Genomic DNA, 18,517 nt, shown 5'->3' with positions numbered 1-18,517 from the left:
TGCTCTTGGAAATATATGCTGGACATTGAGAATTTAAGTAACCAAGTTGACACTTGAAGTGTCTTCATGTGGGACCATGTGTCTCCCAGCTGGACAGGAGGTGGTTGGAAAATATACTGTTTTTAAACTCCTATTTCCCTACCACATCTAGCATGGTGTCTGGCATATCATGGATTCTCAACAAAAACTTGTCAGTTGAATCAAATTTGGTAGCATAAAAGACACATAGAGTGAGACATTTTATGCTTTGTTTCTCTAAATATATGGACAAGTATGTGTGCTCTTTAATACCTATGCTGGGGAACTCTCCTGGATTTTTATGAGATTAATAAACATCATTTTGATGTAGACTTTTTCTGTTAGTACTTTTTCTATAAGATATAGTGAATTATAATAATAAAAATCATTCAATATATAATACTTAATACTTGGAATTTTCTAAAATGATGTTAATATGTATAATTATAGGACATTATTACATACAAAAGACTGATGACCCACATATTTAATTTAATCCAATAAAACTTAATGGGCATCTATATATACCATGCTATGTATAAAAAACTGTAGATAATATAAATATAAATATTTATGAAAATAAATATAAAGAGATAATCCTGATCTGGTAAAGTTTTAGGTTAGACGGATGAATTAGGAAAAATGCAAACACAATGAAGGCATTATTTGCTGCATTTTAATAGTCTCTTAAAAGTGATTATATAGTAAAATATGCTTTTTATCATTATGTAAGCATCCTAAAGTTTGATATAAATTATTACTCACTGGGAATCAATTTAAAGATATTTCAAAATGTGACCACCTGGCAAGAAGTTATGTGACCATCTTTATAAACATCACCTTTATAAATATCACACTAAAGGAAGGAACACTATTGATACAAGTATACATGAATTTCTATTTGGTTCTTAAATGAATAATGTCAGACAAATTCAATAGTACTAGTGTTATTATGTTGATTTGGTTTAAAACGAATTAATAAACAATTTATTAGCTATGCCAGTAACCTTTGTCAGAAATCAGTATAAAATTTGTCTAAAATTCTTCATGTGATCATCTTAGGAATTTTTATTTTACTTAGTATGAATCTCAAATATGCATGTATGACTGATGAACCATTTAGAACCAATGGTATATTGGGAAAATAATTTTTATCCTGCATTAAGTCCTATTTAATGATTCTTACTCATTGGTTACTGCTTCTTATTTGCAGCTAAAATAAAATTCTCCAGAGGTCAGGGTTTTGAACTCTTAAGTCAACTCACCATTGGGTGGCAGGCACCTAATGACTTATGAGGTGTGACCTCAAAGTAGCTGCTTGGCTCATTGGCTCATTTTAATCTCTATGGTGGGTGAGCAACTACCTTTCTTTTATTCTACACACTCATTTGTTCTCTTAATTGTTCCTAAGGTAATGTTTAACTATTTTTTCAATGAAATATTTGAGCTTTTATTGTTTAAAAAAGATATTTGGATAACCATGAACATTCTCTGTTCCCAAACTTCTATTTTTTTTAAGATTTAATTCACTTCAACCAACAATATTATATTACAGTTCTTTATTCAGGTTCAGTATCAATGTGTGGAATTTACTGTGGAGAAAGTGGGGATTATTTCTAGGTATTTACTACCTTTTGTGTGCATTTGGAAACCATAAGGTAACATGACAATAACTTCATGGATCACTCATTTAGTACTTCAAATAATTGTTCAATGAATGACACTTTGTTAAAAAAAAATGTGAAGCATGATTCTAGATCTTTTATGCTAAACAGTGTCTAAACATGACATCCTTTTTCTTCTTTTTTGGGGCTTTTCTCCCTTAATGGATCCCATGGAGATTTATCGAAAAGGACTTCTTAATTCATTTCTTTTTTCAGTCTGCTGTTATCATAAACAGACAGTTTGGCTCTCAACTTCAATTCAATACTCATTCACTGAAAACCTCCCGCGCAGATAGTAATGGTGCAGAGTGCTGAGATGAGCAAGACAAGGATCCTTCTCACAGGGAATCCTTTGAGTTATATGACATCCCTCTTTGGACTTTAGAAGGTTTCCCTTTATTCTTTCATACTTAAAGTGCTGTGATAAAGTGAACTGCAGATGGCATCCTATTTACAAAATTGAAAAGATAAACGCTGTGGATGTAGGATTTGTTTAAAATATGCAGTCCAATGAAAATCTCAGGAAGCTCTTTGTGTTTTTGACAAATCAATTATCAAGGATATTTACATGATAATAAAATATCTTTACTAATTGTGTCACTTTCTTCCTCTTTGAGAATATGTTTTCAGATTTTGAATATATATTCATATATTCATTTCTCTAAGACATATCCCTTATATTTTTCACTTGATTATTATTATCTCCACTTAACACTCAGCAAACTGAGGTGCACAACAAGTGAATCACATAAATTCATACAGTAACCCAAAAAGCTTACAATATAGGTATTTACAATATAGGTATTTACAATATAGGTGTTACAATATAGGTATTCTACTTTTCAGAGCCTAAATTTTAGTCAAGACTGATAGCAATTATAAAGCAACTCAAAACATAGGATTTGGTCATCTCAACCAGTTGAGACATTTCAGACAAAATATTTGGTTTCTCATCAGGATTCCAAATACAAAATATTTTAGTATATCATGCAGATTTGTTTTAAAGTACTTTGTATGTAACATGATATTAAAGTTCTCATCATAATCCAAAGATAGAAATGAATCAGGAATTATTATCCACAGGAAACCTAACCTTATATAACTGCCTAAAGCAGATCTTTTGATACCAAAACCTGTGCTTTTAGCCTTACTCCACACAAATAATTTAAATATGAACATTTAGTATCTGTATGTATCAGGTTGTATATGTAATTATACTACATGTATATGTAATAATATTGGAGAAGGAAATGGCAGCCCACTCTAGTATTCTTGCCTGGAAAATTCCATGGATGGAGGAGCCTGGTAGGCTGCAGTCCATGGGGTTGCTAAGAGTCGGATACGACTGAGTGACTTCACTTTCACTTTCCTGCATTGGAGAAGGAAATGGCAACCCACTCCAGTGTTCTTGCCTGGAGAATCCCAGGGATAGGGGAGCCTGGTGGGCTGCCGTCTGTGGGGTCGCACAGAGTTGGACATGACTGAAGTGACTTAACATATGTAATATATCAGCTTGACTTTGATAGTACTATGTAGTTATATAGCTTATATATGCATATATATTATTCAGTTTTATTACATATGTTGGTTAATGTATGCATCACCAGGTCAAGATGCAAAACAGTTCTATCACCACAATGATCCCCTGTGCTCTGGTTTTATAACCACATTCATGTCCCTTCCACTTTCCTCCACCTCTTACTAACCTTAACCCTTGGTAAGAATTAATCTTTTCTCCAGCTCTATAATTTTAGTTATTTCAAGACACTATATAAATAGACTTAATCTTTATTTATATAGTTTTTGAATATATCACTTTGTCTATTTTCTTAGTAGTTGCTCCAGGTATTGAAATCCTATACACATATGACTTATCACAGTCTACCAGTTTTACCACTTCTAATAAAGTATGAAAAAATTACTTCTTTAGATCCCTTTGCCTTACCATTTTTTATTTGTTTTGACTAATCCATCTTTGCATGTTGAACACTGCATCAGTTGATGGTATAATTTTTGCTTACCTATCATATAGTTAGGGAAACACAGAAGAGTAGTGTACATTGTATTTCCCTTTTTTTTTTTTTTTTCTGTCACTCGTTCTTTCTTCCTTCTTAATGCTTCAAATTTTTATCTTTTCTGTTTGAAGAACTTTAACTATTCTTTAAGACAGATCTGCTAGAGGAACATGTTTTTTAGTTTTCCTTCTTCCAAAAATACTTTTATTTCCCCCCTGGTTCCTGAATGGTGGTTTCACTGGATAAGAATTTACTATCGATATTTTCTTTCAGCACTTGAAAAATGTGCCACTGCCTCCGACCTCTATAATTTCAAGTGACAAATAGTAACATAATGTCATTTGTGTTGGTTCTTATAGGTAATATGTCTTTCTCTGTGTCTACTCTTAAGGTTTTATTCATTTTCTTTGGATTTCAGAATTTTAATTTAGCTATATCTTGATATGGACTTTTGGTTTATCTTATTTGAATTTACTCTTCCTTTTGATTTTTTTTTTCCTTTGCCTAAGTTGTGAAGTTTTTGACCATTATTTCTTAAATTATTGCAGCCCCACTGTTTCTCATCTTTTGCAACTCATATGGTAACACTGTTGGATACTGTGTCATTTTTCCCTCAGGTTTCTAAGATTTGGGGGTTTTTTTGTTTGTTTTCCAATCAGTTTTCTCTCTCTTGTTTGGATCAGGTGAATGATATTTCTCTGTCCTTAAGTTCACTGATTATATTCTCTGTTGTCACAATTGTACTATTAATCCAAGCCAGTGAGTTTTTATATTGATCATTGTATTTTTGACTTCTATAATTTCCTTTTAGCTCTTTTTAAAATACTTCTTTACTTTGCTGAGATTTTCTATTTTGTGTTATTACAAGGTAATTAGCAATTGCCTGTTAGAATAAATTTACTATGACTTCTTTAAATTCTTTTTGTCAGATAATTTTAACATCCATTTCAACTCAGTGTTAGCATCTGTTGCTTATTTGTTCTCATTAAAGATTTGATTTTCCTAGTATTTGGTGTGACTGGTAATTTTTTTTTTTTTTTTTAATCAGCTCCTGGACAGTTGGCTATTATGTTAGGAGAATCTGGATACTATTTACATCTTCTGTTCTGTATAGATTCATCACACAGATCCTAGCTTACATTTGTGGGTTATGGTACCACTGACAATTTAGTTTTCAGAGATTTTGTGGTGCTATTTGGTCAGTTTGAGCTGACCTGGGAGTTGTTTTCCCTGGTAGTTGTACCAGTCTTATCAAAGATCACTTCAAGGGGTGGGTAATTGCTTTAGAATTGTTATAGAATTATCCACTGCCTGTGATGTCCAACTGACTGCTGTCTCTCAATAGGAAAGGTAAGGGTTTCCCTGATGGCCAGCCAAGGGAGAAAGAGATTGCTTTCCATGGGAGCAGTACTTCTGCTTGATTCCCCTTGGAGGTGGCCTCATCTCTCCCAAAGTTCTTGGGGAGTTTGATCTGCGATAAAAGCGAGTCCACCTAGGCCACCTTTTGTTGCTAGATTTCCATTAGGAGAAGCCGAGTCTCAATTGCCTTTTACAGTTGGTTGAAGAGGCCCTGTATGTATTGTTCCTTGGGTCCTAGTTATATATATTATAGGGGACTGGAATGCAAAAGTAGGAAGTCAAGAAACATCTGGAGTAACAGGCAAATTTGGCCTTGGAATATGGAATGAAGCAGGGCAAAGGCTAATAGTTTTGCCAAGAGAACCCTCTTCCAACAACATAAGAGAGGACTCTACACATGGACATCACCAGATGGTCAACACTGAAATCAGACTGATTATATTCTTTGCAGCAGAAGATGTAAAAGCTCTATACAGTCAGCAAAAAAAGACCAGGAGCTGACTGTGGCACAGATCATGAACTCCTTATTGTCAAATTCAGACTTAAATTGAAGAAAGTGAGGTAACCACTAGACCATTCAGTTATGACCTAAATCAAATCCCTTATGATTATACAGTGGAAGTGAGAAATAGATTTAAGAGACTAGATCTGATAGACACAGTGCCTGATGAACGATTGGATGGAGGTTCGTGACATTGTACAGGAAACAGGGATCAAGACCACCCCCAAGAAAAAGAAATGCAAAAAAGCAAAATGGCACTCTGAGGAAGCCTTACAAATAGCTGTGAAAAGAAGGGAAGTGAAAAGCAAAGGCAAAAAGGAAAGATATACCCATTAGAATGCAGAGTTCCAAAGAATAGAAAGGATAGATAAGAAAACCTTCCTCAGCGATCAATGCAAATAAAAAGAGGAAAACAATAGAATGGGAAAGACTAGAGATATTGTTAAGAAAATTAGAGATACCAAGGGAACATTTCATGCAAAGATGGGCTCAATAAAGGACAGAAATTTTATGGACCTAACAGAAGCAGAAGACGTTAAGAAGAGGTGACAAGAATACACAGAACTGTACAAAAAAAGATCTTCACCACCTAGATAATTACAATGGTGTAATCACTGACCTAGAGCCAGACATCCTGGAATGTGAAGTCAAGTGGGCCTTAGGAAGCAACACTATGAGCAAAGCTGTGGAGGTGATAGAATTCTAGTTGAACTATTTCAAATCCTGAAATATGATGTTGTGAAAGTGCTGCACTCAATATGTCAGCAAATTTGGAAAACTTAGCAGTGGCCACAGGACTGGAAAAGATCAGTTTTCATTACAATCCCAAAGAAAGGCAATGCCAAAGAATGCTCAAACTACTGCACAATTGCACTGATCTCACATGCTAGTAAAGTAATGCTCAAAATTCTCCAAGCCAGGCTTGAGCAATATGTGAACTGTGAACTTCCAGATGTTCAAGCAGCTTTTAGAAAAGGCAGAGGAACCAGAGATCAAATTGGCAACAGCTGCTGAATCATTGAAAAAGCAAGAGAGTTCCAGAAAAACATTTATTTCTGCTTTACTGACTTTGCCAAAGCCTTTGACTGTGTGGATCACAATAAACTGTGGGAAATTCTGAAAGAGATGGGAATACCAGACCACCTGACCTGCCTTTTGAGAAACCTGTATGCAGGTCAGGAAGCAACAGTTAGAACTGGACATGGGACAACAGACTGGTTCCAAATAGGAAAACAAGTACATCAAGGCTATATATTGTTACTCTGCTTATTTAACCTATATACAGAGTACATCATGAGAAATGCTGGGCTGGAAGAAGAACAAGCTGGAATCCAGATTGCCGGGAGAAATATCAGTAACCTCAGATATGCAGATGACACCACCCTTATGGCAGAAAGCAAAGAAGAACTAAAGTACCTCTTGATGAAAGTGAAGGAGGAGAGGGGAAAAAGTTGGCTTAAAGCTCAACATTCAGAAAATTAAGATCATGGCATCCGGTCCCATCATTCCATGGTAAATAGATAGGGAAACAGTGGCTGACTTTATTTTTCTGGGCTCCAGAATCACTGCAAATGGTGATTGCAGACATGAAATTAAAAGTACCTTACTCCTTGGAAGGAAAGTTATGACCAAGCTAGACAGCATATTAAAAAGCAGAGATTACTTTTCCGACAAATGTCCATCTAGTCAAGGCTATGATTTTCCCATATGGATGTAAGAGTTGGACTATAAAGAAAGCTGAGCCCTGAAGAATTGATGCTTTTGAACTGTGGTTTGGAGAAGACTCTTTAGAGTCCCTTGGACTGCAAGGAGACCCAACCAGTCCATCCTAAAGGAGATTAGTCCTGGGTGTTCACTGGAAGGACTAATGTTGAAGCTGAAACTCCAAAACTTTGGCCACATGATGCAAAAAGATGACTCATTTGAAAAGACCCACATGATGCTGGGAAAGATTGAGGGCAAGAAGAGAAGGGGAGGACAGAGGATGAGATGATTGGATGGCATCACTGTCTCAATGGACATGAGTTTGGGTAGACTCTGGGAGTTGGCGATGGACAGGGAGGCCTGGCGTGCTGCAGTTCATGGGGTCTCAAAGAGTCGAACATGACTGAGCAACTGAACTGAACTGAACTGGGTCCTAGTATTCCTAACCAGTCCTGTTTCCTCTTCCTACTTTTCAAATTATTCCCTTAGTCACCTCTTGCTTAGTTACTGATTTTATAGCTGTACTTAGTGGAGAATATAATAAAATTTAAACTTTTTAATGATTTTCCTAGAATGATTTAAAAGGAGCATAAATCCGCAAGTTGCTAAGAGATCTTCTGTGAAAACAAGTGTTCTGTATAAGAAAAGGTGATTTGAACCAAAGAATATTTTAAACCCTGGTGGCTCAGACAGTAAAGAGTCTGCCTGCAATGTGGGAGACCCATGTTTGATCCCTGGCTTGGGAAGATCCCCTGGAGAGGGGAATGGCAACTTACTCCAGTATTCTTGCCTGGAAAATCCCAGGGATGTAGGAGTCTGATGGGTTTCAGTCCATGGGTCACAAAAAGTCAGACACAACTTAACAATGAAACAACAACAACAACCCTCTGGGTCCTTTTCAGCTGAAAGTAAGCTCTGGATTAAAAAAATAGTTTGACAGGTGTCTCTGCTGCAGAGAAACTTTCAATATGCTCAGGTTCATTGTTGGTTTCCTAGAAGGAAATGAGCAGTCATAGTTTTCCCAATTTTGTCTGTGCATAGAAGTTAATGATTTTGTTTATAGTTTTTCTTAGTACTGGCAACTCATGAAAGACTTTGTGAAGGAAAGCCATTTTTATCACCATCAATATCTACCTCATCCAAAGCATCATATATACTAGATCCAATCACTTAATTAAAAAGTTTTTTCTGAGAACATTAAGGAACACAATTCTACTTTGATTTAAAAAATCTGATTAAAAATTCAATATATATAAACATTAGTTTGAAATGTTTCAGGAAACAATATTTCGACATACTCATGGCCAGGAAGTCTTCCCTGATAGCTCAGTTGGTAAAGAATCTGCCTGCAATGCAGGAGACCCCAGTTTGATTGCTGGGTAAGGAAGATCCGCTGGAGAAGGGATAGGCTACCCACTCCAGTATATTCTTGGGCTTCCCTTGTGGATCAGCTGGTAAGGAATCTGCGTGCAGTGTGGGGGACCTGGGTTCAAGCCCTGGGTTGGGAAGATCCCCTGGAGAAGGGAAAGGCTATCCTCTCCAGGATTCTGGCCTGGCGAATCCCATGTACTGTATAGTCCATGTTTGTTATGTTGTGCTAAAAATACGTGGTCTTACAGTACTGACTTTGTCTACTGTTGTAATTCACATTTTCAATATTTTCTTTTTTTCCAGCCTTAAGAGACAATAGAATCGAGCTGGTTCGGGCTTCCTGGCATGAACTGAGTATCAGCGTCAGTGATGTCTCTCTGTCTGATGAAGGACAGTACACCTGTTCTTTATTTACAATGCCTGTCAAAACGTCCAAGGCCTATCTCACTGTCCTGGGTAAGTGCAAGGGACTAACACTATGTGATCACAAGCCAGAAAGATGTGTACAGATATAGCAACATGATTCAATAACAAATCTACACTTTGACGATTATCAAAAGGCTTTTTAAAAAATCACAGTCATTTCCCCCATTTTGCAAATAGGTACAAAGAGGTGTAAAGGTCTGTATGACTTCCTAAAAGCACGCAGCCATTTTGTTTCTTAGCCAGGGATAGATAAGAGGTTTTTTGATTTTTCAGCTAAGTTCCTTTGTGTCAAATCAGCTCTTTAGTGTATGTATGGTGATCCTTTTATAAAGCGATAGAATAATGAGCATAATGAAATCAATGTGTCTTTGTGTACCCCTCCATCTTATCATCAGTCACCTGATGGGCTCCTCCTAATATTTTTTGACTTCCAAATATGACCCTTTGTGTATCTAAGTGCATTTAAATGACCCTGACATTTCTACTTGAATTCTTGCTTTTTAACTTTGTACTTTTCCGGATTGCTAAATGAAATGAAATTAAGTTGCTTGTGTACGCGGTTTGCAACTTCTGTGTTTTTATTCTCTAAGTATTGGGCCATTTTTCTAAAGGTTATGGTGACATCAGAAAGCAATATATTCATAGCGTTTCTGGGGAAATAAAGTTATAGCTCAGAGCTCTGCGATTCCACAGACGTCAGTGGCCCAATCAGCTAAAATTGCTGCAGTTCTTTGAAACACACCTGTGTACTGAACAAGTTAGATGAATTTAAAGATTGATTTTTTTTTTTTTTTTTTGCCTCAGCTTGCCATCCTTTTTTTGACAGATAAAGGCATAACACTGTATTTAAAGTAACTAATGCATGCTGGGGTTTTTTTGTTGTTGTTGGGAATATGAAAGTTAATCCAGCTAGTGAATTTGTTTTATGCATAGGATATGAAATATGCTTCTTTGCAAGTACCACTGGGATGACTGTATAAAAATCTTCACAAGTTTGCCATAAGGACAAAATATACCCACTAAATGGAGTATTTCAGGATAGCAGATGCTTAAGGTTAATGCATTGTTCTGTAGAGAGCCAACTTGAGACCCCAAGAAATAGGCAATTGCCTACTTTAAGTTTATTAAATGGTGATGTAACATAATTTTTTTTTAAGCAGTATGAAGGTGAACAGAAAAAATAAATAAATAAATAAAGCTAGCCAACTAATGAAATAGGTCGATTTGTCATTTATCTTGATTGTTCTTGTTTTTCTTTTAGTTTGCATTTCTTTTTATGGTGACTTCCAACATTCCTACATTTTATTCTTTTCAAACTGAATTAAGTAGTACAATAAAGAAGCTTTCAGCCTGCTTTTATTATTGAACACTTTTAGAAGAAATTTTAATAAATCTCTATCATGACAGCAGAATATTATTATCTCCAAAATGTATAATGTTCTATTATTTAAGTCATCCATGTCTATCTCTGCATATTAGCCATCTGTTTATTTACTGGATGATTTGGACTAGAAAAGGTAATAAGTGGCTAGCATTAACTAGCATTAAAAATAATACATATCATGTTCCACAAAACTATAACTGTATTTCTAATACAAATGATATCAAGAGACATTCTTTCCCTCAGAAGAATCAGAAATATAAGTGTAGTTGCAATTATTGATGAATCCCTTATTCCAAAGTGTATTTTCTAGAAAAATGTACACAGAGGCAAACAATATCTTTTAAGCTCTAAGAATTATGAAATCAGGAATGAAAGGTGCTATTTTGGTTAAATCACAGTTTCCTAAAGAATGAAGAAATACGGTTTGCAGATTTTCTTTTTTTTTTTTCCTGATGCAAGAAATCTCCCTTCTTAAATACACACAGTGGTAAATCTTAGGATACATTGAATATTTGTTTTTAAGATTTACAATGAGTATTTTTGCTGGTAAATTTTAATTTAAAAAAAAAAACTACTTGGAATTAAGTGCATTTTAAATGCTTTCTGGATAATATACACACATATGCATATTTATACAGACACACACATAGTATGTATGTATGTATATATGTTCTTGTTGTTGTTGAGTCACTAAGTCGTGTCTGACTCTTCTATGGACTGTAGCCTACCAGGCTCCTCCTTCATGGGATTCTCCAGGTAACAGTATTGGAGTGGGTTGAAATTTCTTTCTCCAGTATGTATGTGTGTGTGTGTGTGTGTGTGTGTATTTAAGTAACTTATTATATAGCAGTTTTTTATTATGTTTTATTTTATTTCTCTTGACTGAAATTATTGTTGAACACCCAGTTTACCTTGTTTGCAAAAGTAATAGTCATGAGAACAAATCAACATTGGAGATTAATGTTCATTTCATCCATTTGCCTAAATTTCAGGTGTTCCTGAGAAACCTCAAATTAGTGGATTTTCATCCCCAGTTATGGAAGGAGACTTGATGCAGCTGACTTGTAAAACATCTGGTAGTAAACCTGCAGCTGATATAAGATGGTTCAAAAATGACAAAGAGATTAAAGGTAAGGATTGGGGGAAAGTCTCCTAGTCTATATTAATGTGTTGAAACTAGCATGAAGTGTTAGATCCACAGAGTTTTACATTTCCTTTTTCAAACGTAGTCAGTTTCTGATTAAGTGTAATTTGAACCAGATTTACCTTACACTGGGTAATTTTACAAGGTATGTGGATACCATTTCTGTGTGATCCATTTTCCTCTTGGGTAAAACAGTTTTACAATGATATATATCTAGTGGGAAAGTTGGAGAAAGAAATGAGTTAATATACAAAAGCCACATAGGTTTGTGCTTGACAACAGTAAGGGCTAAGTATTTGTTAGATGTGGCCATTTTACAACTCATCTATAGTATTTAGATTATAGACAGAGAAATTCCATGAATTATTTCTTCAACTTATTGGTTCTGAAAATACAAATTTCTGAGGATAAAACTAGCTAAACATTAATAAATTTGTTTTTCAGTAGTTCTCACAGAGGGCAAAAAATGTACTTGTCTCAGTAAAAATGCATAGAAATGTAAATATTAACCATAGTTCTGCTCCTTCATACCCTTAAATTACACACGCACACACATACACACACTCTTTTAAGGTGGAATAAGTTTATAGAGAAGATGGCTATTAAGGTTAGTAGTAATTTTTCTTTTTTACCCCACATGCAGATATCTTGGACCTGAAATCATATGTCTGTTAAAACCCAAGTATCAGTTCAGTTCAGTCACTCGGTCGTTTCTGACTCTGTTACCCTATGGATGCCAGGCTTCCCTGTCCACCACCAACTCATGGAGCTTCTTTTTAAATCCAAGTATAAAAGTCATCTGGGCTTCCCTGATAGCTCAGTTGGTAAAGAATCCACCTGCAATGCAGGAGACCTGGGTTTGATCCCTGGGTTGGGAAGATCCCCTGGGAAAGGGAAAGGCTACCCTCTCCAAAATTCTCGCTTGAGAATTCCATGAACTGTATAGTCCACGGGGTCACAAACAGTTGGACATGACTGAGTGGCTTTCACTGTAATAAAATCATCTATTATGCTTGTTGAAAATGTTTCCTATTTATATAGCAAAATGTATTATTCTCAGGGTAACCTTCTCAGTTCAGTTCAGCCTCAGTCGTGAGGGAATCTTTGTGACTCCATGGATTGTAGCACACCAGACTTCCCTGTCAACCAACTCCCAAACTCATGTCCATTGTATCAGTGATGTCATCTAACCAGCTTATGCTCTGTAGTCCCCTTCTCCTCCTGCCTTCAATCTTTCCCAGTATCAGGGTCTTTTCCAGTGAGTCAGTTCTTCGCATCAGGTGGCCAAAATATTGGAGCTTCAGCTTCAGCATCAGTCCTTTCAATGAATATTCAGGACTGATTTCCTTTAGAATGGATTGGTTTGATCCCCTTATAGTCCAAGAGACTCTCAAAAGTCTTCTCCAACACCACAGTTCCTTCTAGGAGATAGGTTTATACAAACCATTCTGATTATTTTAACTTGCAATTCATGTATATTACTTGGACAGGGAGGTCTAACAGATAGAATTGTCTATAGTATTAGGTTGGCCTAAAAGCTTAGTCAGGTTTTTCCATAATTCTTGCCTCTTTTCTATTTTAGTTACTCTTTCTCTCTGTATATATATTTTCCCCAAACAAGGAGCTATCTCTAATTTATCCATAATCACTGTCTTGGCTTTAAAAATTTTAGTAAATACATTTTATTGGACTAAATTTAGAGAAATACAAGCACCCAATTCACAAGTCAGATACATCACTTTGCTAAATTAAACTTGCTCTTATAGTCTGCCAGGGCTCAGTACCATTCATTCTAATTCTACCCTTAGGGTTTATTTGTTTAGGTATGTGTGTTAAATGTCTGGTCTTGATTAAAGCTTTTCTAAAGGCTGTAATCCAGCCACTTTTTCTGCATAAGCATTTCTTACTGAAAACCCTAACCTGGAGGATACGTTTAAAATCCGATTTCTTTGGCCTATAAGAAAGCTCCAGGCAGTGAATTCTTACAAATCAGATATTTTTCTATGTGATAGACTCAGTTTATGCTAGAATGTTCTTCTTAAATACTTTCCTTTAGTTAAATTATTACCAACATGCATCCTTTTCTGAATTCTGACATTAAATTAGTTAGTGAATTAGTCAGCTTCTCCTAATTTCTTACCATTTTATTTGTGTTTTAGATAAATATATCCTCAGGGAAATCAGAGACTAACATACTAATCATTAATATTGATTGATTGCTTTTAACATTGTAGCCTTATGAGAAATGCATGGTATTTTCATAAAAATATTTTTATAAAATATCTTAATTTTTGACAAATTTGGCATCTGCTCTAAATACTGGATTTGCTCATAGACTAAGTACAGAGAGGACTTTTGTTTATATATAAAAACATGAAATTTTGATCTTATAAGCACCATAGTCCAAAATCATCTGAATCAAGACTAGAATGAAAATCAAGACAAGACAGTATAACAGAATCAGCATATGGCTCTAAGCTTGGTTCAGAAGTACTGAAGCTTTCTTTTTCCTATTCTCACCAGTGCATGGCCATTAATAGAGCATTTGTTGTTCCTATACTTGCATTTGTTTATATAGCTTTTTATTTGTTTATGACTCTGCTTTTGCATGCTTAGTTTGTCTACACAATGATACAGTGAACTTCCTGAGTCCTCTAAGCTGTTTTAATAGGAGTACATGCAAATTATGCTGTATGCAGTACTTGATACAGAATGCACATTCATTACTATTGCTCGCTGTCTACCTGGGAAATGAAAATATACTCTAAAATCCGTCAGCAGACGTGTCTCCCTAAAAGGAGTGTTCCATCCTTATCTTGCATTCTTGTCTTTTCAGAAATCAGAATTTGACTTCCTATTACCATACAGCAATTTTTACTACAATATCACTTGAGACATTTTATAAAGATACTCCCTAATGTAAAGAATGGGAATAGAGAGGCTAATCAAACCTGCTGCTGCTGCTGCTAAGTCACTTCAGTCGTGTCCGACTCTGTGCGACCCCATAGACGGCAGCACACCAGCCTCCCCTGTCCCTGGGATTCTCCAGGCAAGAACACTGGAGTGAGTTGCCATTTGCTTCTCCAATGCATGAAAGTGAAAAGTGAAAGTGAAGTCGCTCAGTCGTGTCCAACTCTTAGCGACCCCATGGACTGCAGCCTACCAGGCTCCTCCGTCCATGGGATTTTCCAGGCAGGAGTACTGGAGAGGGGTGCCATTGCCTTCTCCGAATCAAACCTAGCTAAATTCAATCCAATAAGAAATTGTTAAAATATCTCCCAAATAGAATTATGGCACATGAGTAAATATCCAACTAAAGAAAACAAGAACTTTGACCTGGAGATGTTTAAGATGCCTTTGGTATGATAAAACCAGATATGAGGAATATTTTCCTATAAACAGGAATATGTAATATCATGTACAATAAATCTCAAAGTAGCTATATTGTTGGGGGAAAGGATTATTTTCCATGTTTTAACTAAACATTGACCAGTTCAACATATTGACACTGTGTTAAATTTCAAATTCTATTTAATAGAGTTGTGAGCATTAAAAGTGACTTCTGATTTCAAGAGGAGTCATTTTTCTATACATTGTTTTGCCATTAGTCTCTATCATATGAATTCAATTACCAAGTTTCTAGAGGAAAGTTGTTTCACACTCTTAGCTGATCACATTTTCTTGGCCAGGGTATTTCCATATTAGATTATAGAGCCGTGGTCCTCAAACTTTAGCAGGTACCATCATTACCTCCAGGGCCTGTTAAATCTCAGGTTACAGGGGTCTGACCCCAGTTTTTCTGATTGAGTAGGTCTAGGTTGGAACCCAAGAATGTATATGTTAAGCAATGTGTTGAATTTGTGAGTGGTGATGACGCTCCTGTTTTGGGGCCACATTGCTATAAAGAACATAATGTTGAGAAGTATCAGTAACATATAGAAGTCTTGCCTCTGTCTTTGAACTTTAGTTTCTCAGCCAGTACATGAGGATTATAAAACTTGCCTCAAAGTGCTATTGTAGGGATTCTATACAAACCAACTTGTATGACAAAACTTGACATTGTATTAAAAACCAAAGACATCACTTTGCCAACAAAGCTCCATATAGTCAAAGCTATGGTTTTTCCAGTAGTCATGTATGGATTTGCAAATTGGACCGTAAAGGAGGCTGAGTGCCAAAGAATTGATGCTTTCAAACTACGCTGCTGGAGAAGACTCTTGAGAGAAGGGACGCTCCCTCTCCAAGGGAGGACAGCAAGGAGATCAAACCAGGCAGTACTAAAGGAAATTAACTCTGAATATTCATTGGAAGGACTAATGTTGAAGCTGAAGCTCTAATACTTTGGCCATCTGATGCAAAGGGCCAACTCATTGGAAAAGACCCTGATGTTGGGAAAGACTAAGGGCAGGAGAACAAGGGGGAAATAGAGGATAAGAAGGTTGGATGGCATCACCAACTCAATGGGCATGAGTCTAAGAAAACTCTGGGAGATAGTGAAGGCACAGAGAGATCTGGCATGCTGCAGTCCAGGGGGTCACAGAAAGTTAGACATGACTTAATGACTGAAGAACAATGATATGTATAAAGTATTTTCATAGTATAAGGAATCACTGCATATAGTTTAGATATTATTGCTATCATTCTTATTACTACCTGAGCAAACCATGATTGATGAGCTGTAACAATCCCTGAATTAGTCCTAGAAATATAACCAAAACAGAATTACTCCTTTAAGGTATTCATTTCGGGAGGATGGACATGTGAACATAAAATCTAACAAGTATAGTAATAAAATTATGAACTGGCTAGTTTTTATACAAAACAAGAAGCAGAATCAAGCCCTACTTTGTGGTAGAGGTAAAGACAAGTGTTTATTGATGCATATTGGTACTCAGTAAATGTTTGTTAAATAAATAAGTGAATCTTAAGGGATGAATGGAATTCACCATACGGTTTGTGGGTAAAAGTAGGTGGTATAGCATTCTAAAGAAAGGAACTGTGTCTTTATGGAGAGTAAAAAGAATTTGATTGTTTGAAGGAACTGAAATTTTCTGTGTGGTACAGACATGAGAGGTAAATGGGAAGATAGGGAACAGTTAAATCATGGATATTTTATTCCAGATTAAGGAGTTTGAAGTTGATTCTGTAGGCAGTGATGAGACATTTTCTGCCATATGCTTTGAACAGTGGAATGAACAAGCATAATTTTCTTCTAACTGTTTTTCCTCCCCATAAGTCTGACTCAGAAATCCTTTGGTGCCTCTGGGCAGCTCTGTATGCAAAACTGCAGGGAGTTTCACTGTAGCTTTTAATCTTCTGTGCAGTTTTGAAATCTGAATATCTGCCATTTAGTATAGGGGGAAAAATGTGTATTGCTTTCCTAAATCTGTCAGCATCCTGAGAATTTATATAAACTTTCCATTCCATGTATAAGTTTAGTAAATTGTAATTTGAGCAGTTGTCATCATAAAATCTTAAGATTTTCTTTTCCAGCCAACTAGCTTTTTCATGAATGTGTTAGACAGAATTCTATGAGAACCCTCAGTGACCCACATTTTTGTATAATCTTTTCCCCCGGAGTATAGAAAGAACTTGTGAATACATGTGATATCACTGCCTTGATCATGTCACCTTACATGGCAAAAGGGATTTTACAGATATAATTATGGGTCCTTTTTGAGTTCATCAAAGGGAGATTATCAAGGGAAGCCCAACATAATGAGGTAAGGCCTTTATAAAAGAATGAAGAATCAGACATTCTCCTCCCGGCCTAGAAGACCTCAAATAGTTACGTGTGAACTGACTGTAGGGGCCATGTGACAAAGAACTGTGGGTGACCTCTGGGAGCTGAAAATTGTTCCTGAATGACAGATGGTAAGAAAATGGAGACCTTGGACATACAGCATCAAGGAAGTAAATTTGCCAACAATCAGTAAGTTTGTAGAGGATTTGAAACTTAGATGGGAATCACAGCCTCAGCCAAAACCATGATTTCAACCTGGTGACACTGGGAAGAGGATCACATTAAGTTCTATCTGGACTCATCATCCATAAATATTGTGAGATAATAATATTGTTTTATGACACTAAACTCGTCATAATTTATTATGCATCAATAACAGGAAGCTGATATCTATCTAGAAAGGCAGAATGATTTCTCATAGTCATATATTTGACAAAGACTGAGCTTGAGTATTCTGATTCTAAGACCCAGTACTTGAGTCTGGGAAGAAAGTGGAAGGCTAGAATATTTAAGAGACATTTCAAGTATGAACAAATATGGCCCTGAAATAATGGATGACATGGAATTTTTTTAAATGGATGGATTTAAGAGAGAAGACAAATTTCAGGTGAACTTGGTGAATGAATCTGGGAGATGAAGCAAGGATCAGAGACAACAAAATTTGGGTGCCTGAGTGACTTTGTTAGTGAACATGTGGAAATAAGGCATTAGGAGAAATTACTTCAGAAATAAATGATAATATGTTTATAATTTGAGGTTGAAATAACTATATAAAATCTAAAGCTTAAGCTTATTTTTTTAATTTTATTTAATTTTTAAACTTTACATAATTGTATTAGTTTTGCCAAATATCAAAATGAATCCACCACAGGTATACATGTGTTCCCCATCCTGAAGCCTCCTCCCTCCTCCCTCCCCATACCATCCCTCTGGGTCGTCCCAGTGCACTAGCCCCAAGCATCCAGTATCGTGCATCGAACCTGGACTGGCATCTCGTTTCATACATGATATTTTACATGTTTCAATGCCATTCCTAGGCTTTTGGAGTTAGGTAATTTATTATTAAGAAGGGAATTTTTACAATACAAAGGTCTACCATCTCCTAATACAGGACATTTTTAGCTTTAGCCTTTTTAAATAATCACCCTTTGCCTGTGCAGCACATTCCCAACAAAAACCCGCTCAGG

At 36.0% G+C, this 18,517-nt stretch overlaps 1 protein-coding gene across 4 annotated transcripts in view; it reads left to right on the top strand.

The window, feature by feature from the left end:
* The window catches only part of CADM2 (cell adhesion molecule 2), a 1,267,951-nt gene that overhangs the window by 1,070,829 nt on the left and 178,605 nt on the right, over positions 1–18,517 (top strand). For all 4 annotated transcript variants that reach the window (XM_086321892.1, XM_086321883.1, XM_086321874.1 and 1 more), the window contains 2 exons: positions 8,937–9,089; positions 11,436–11,573. In XM_086321892.1, the coding sequence (XP_086178018.1) occupies positions 8,937–9,089; positions 11,436–11,573 (291 nt within the window). The remainder of the gene's footprint in view (positions 1–8,936; positions 9,090–11,435; positions 11,574–18,517) is intronic.

The sequence above is a fragment of the Bos grunniens genome, chromosome 1 (assembly GCF_055505025.1).
Source record: "Bos grunniens cultivar Pamir isolate PY7600 chromosome 1, Bosgru_T2T1.0, whole genome shotgun sequence".
Lineage (NCBI taxonomy): Eukaryota > Metazoa > Chordata > Mammalia > Artiodactyla > Bovidae > Bos > Bos grunniens.
Note: the sequence above shows the minus strand (reverse complement) of the source record. Positions and strands in the feature narration are given on the sequence as shown.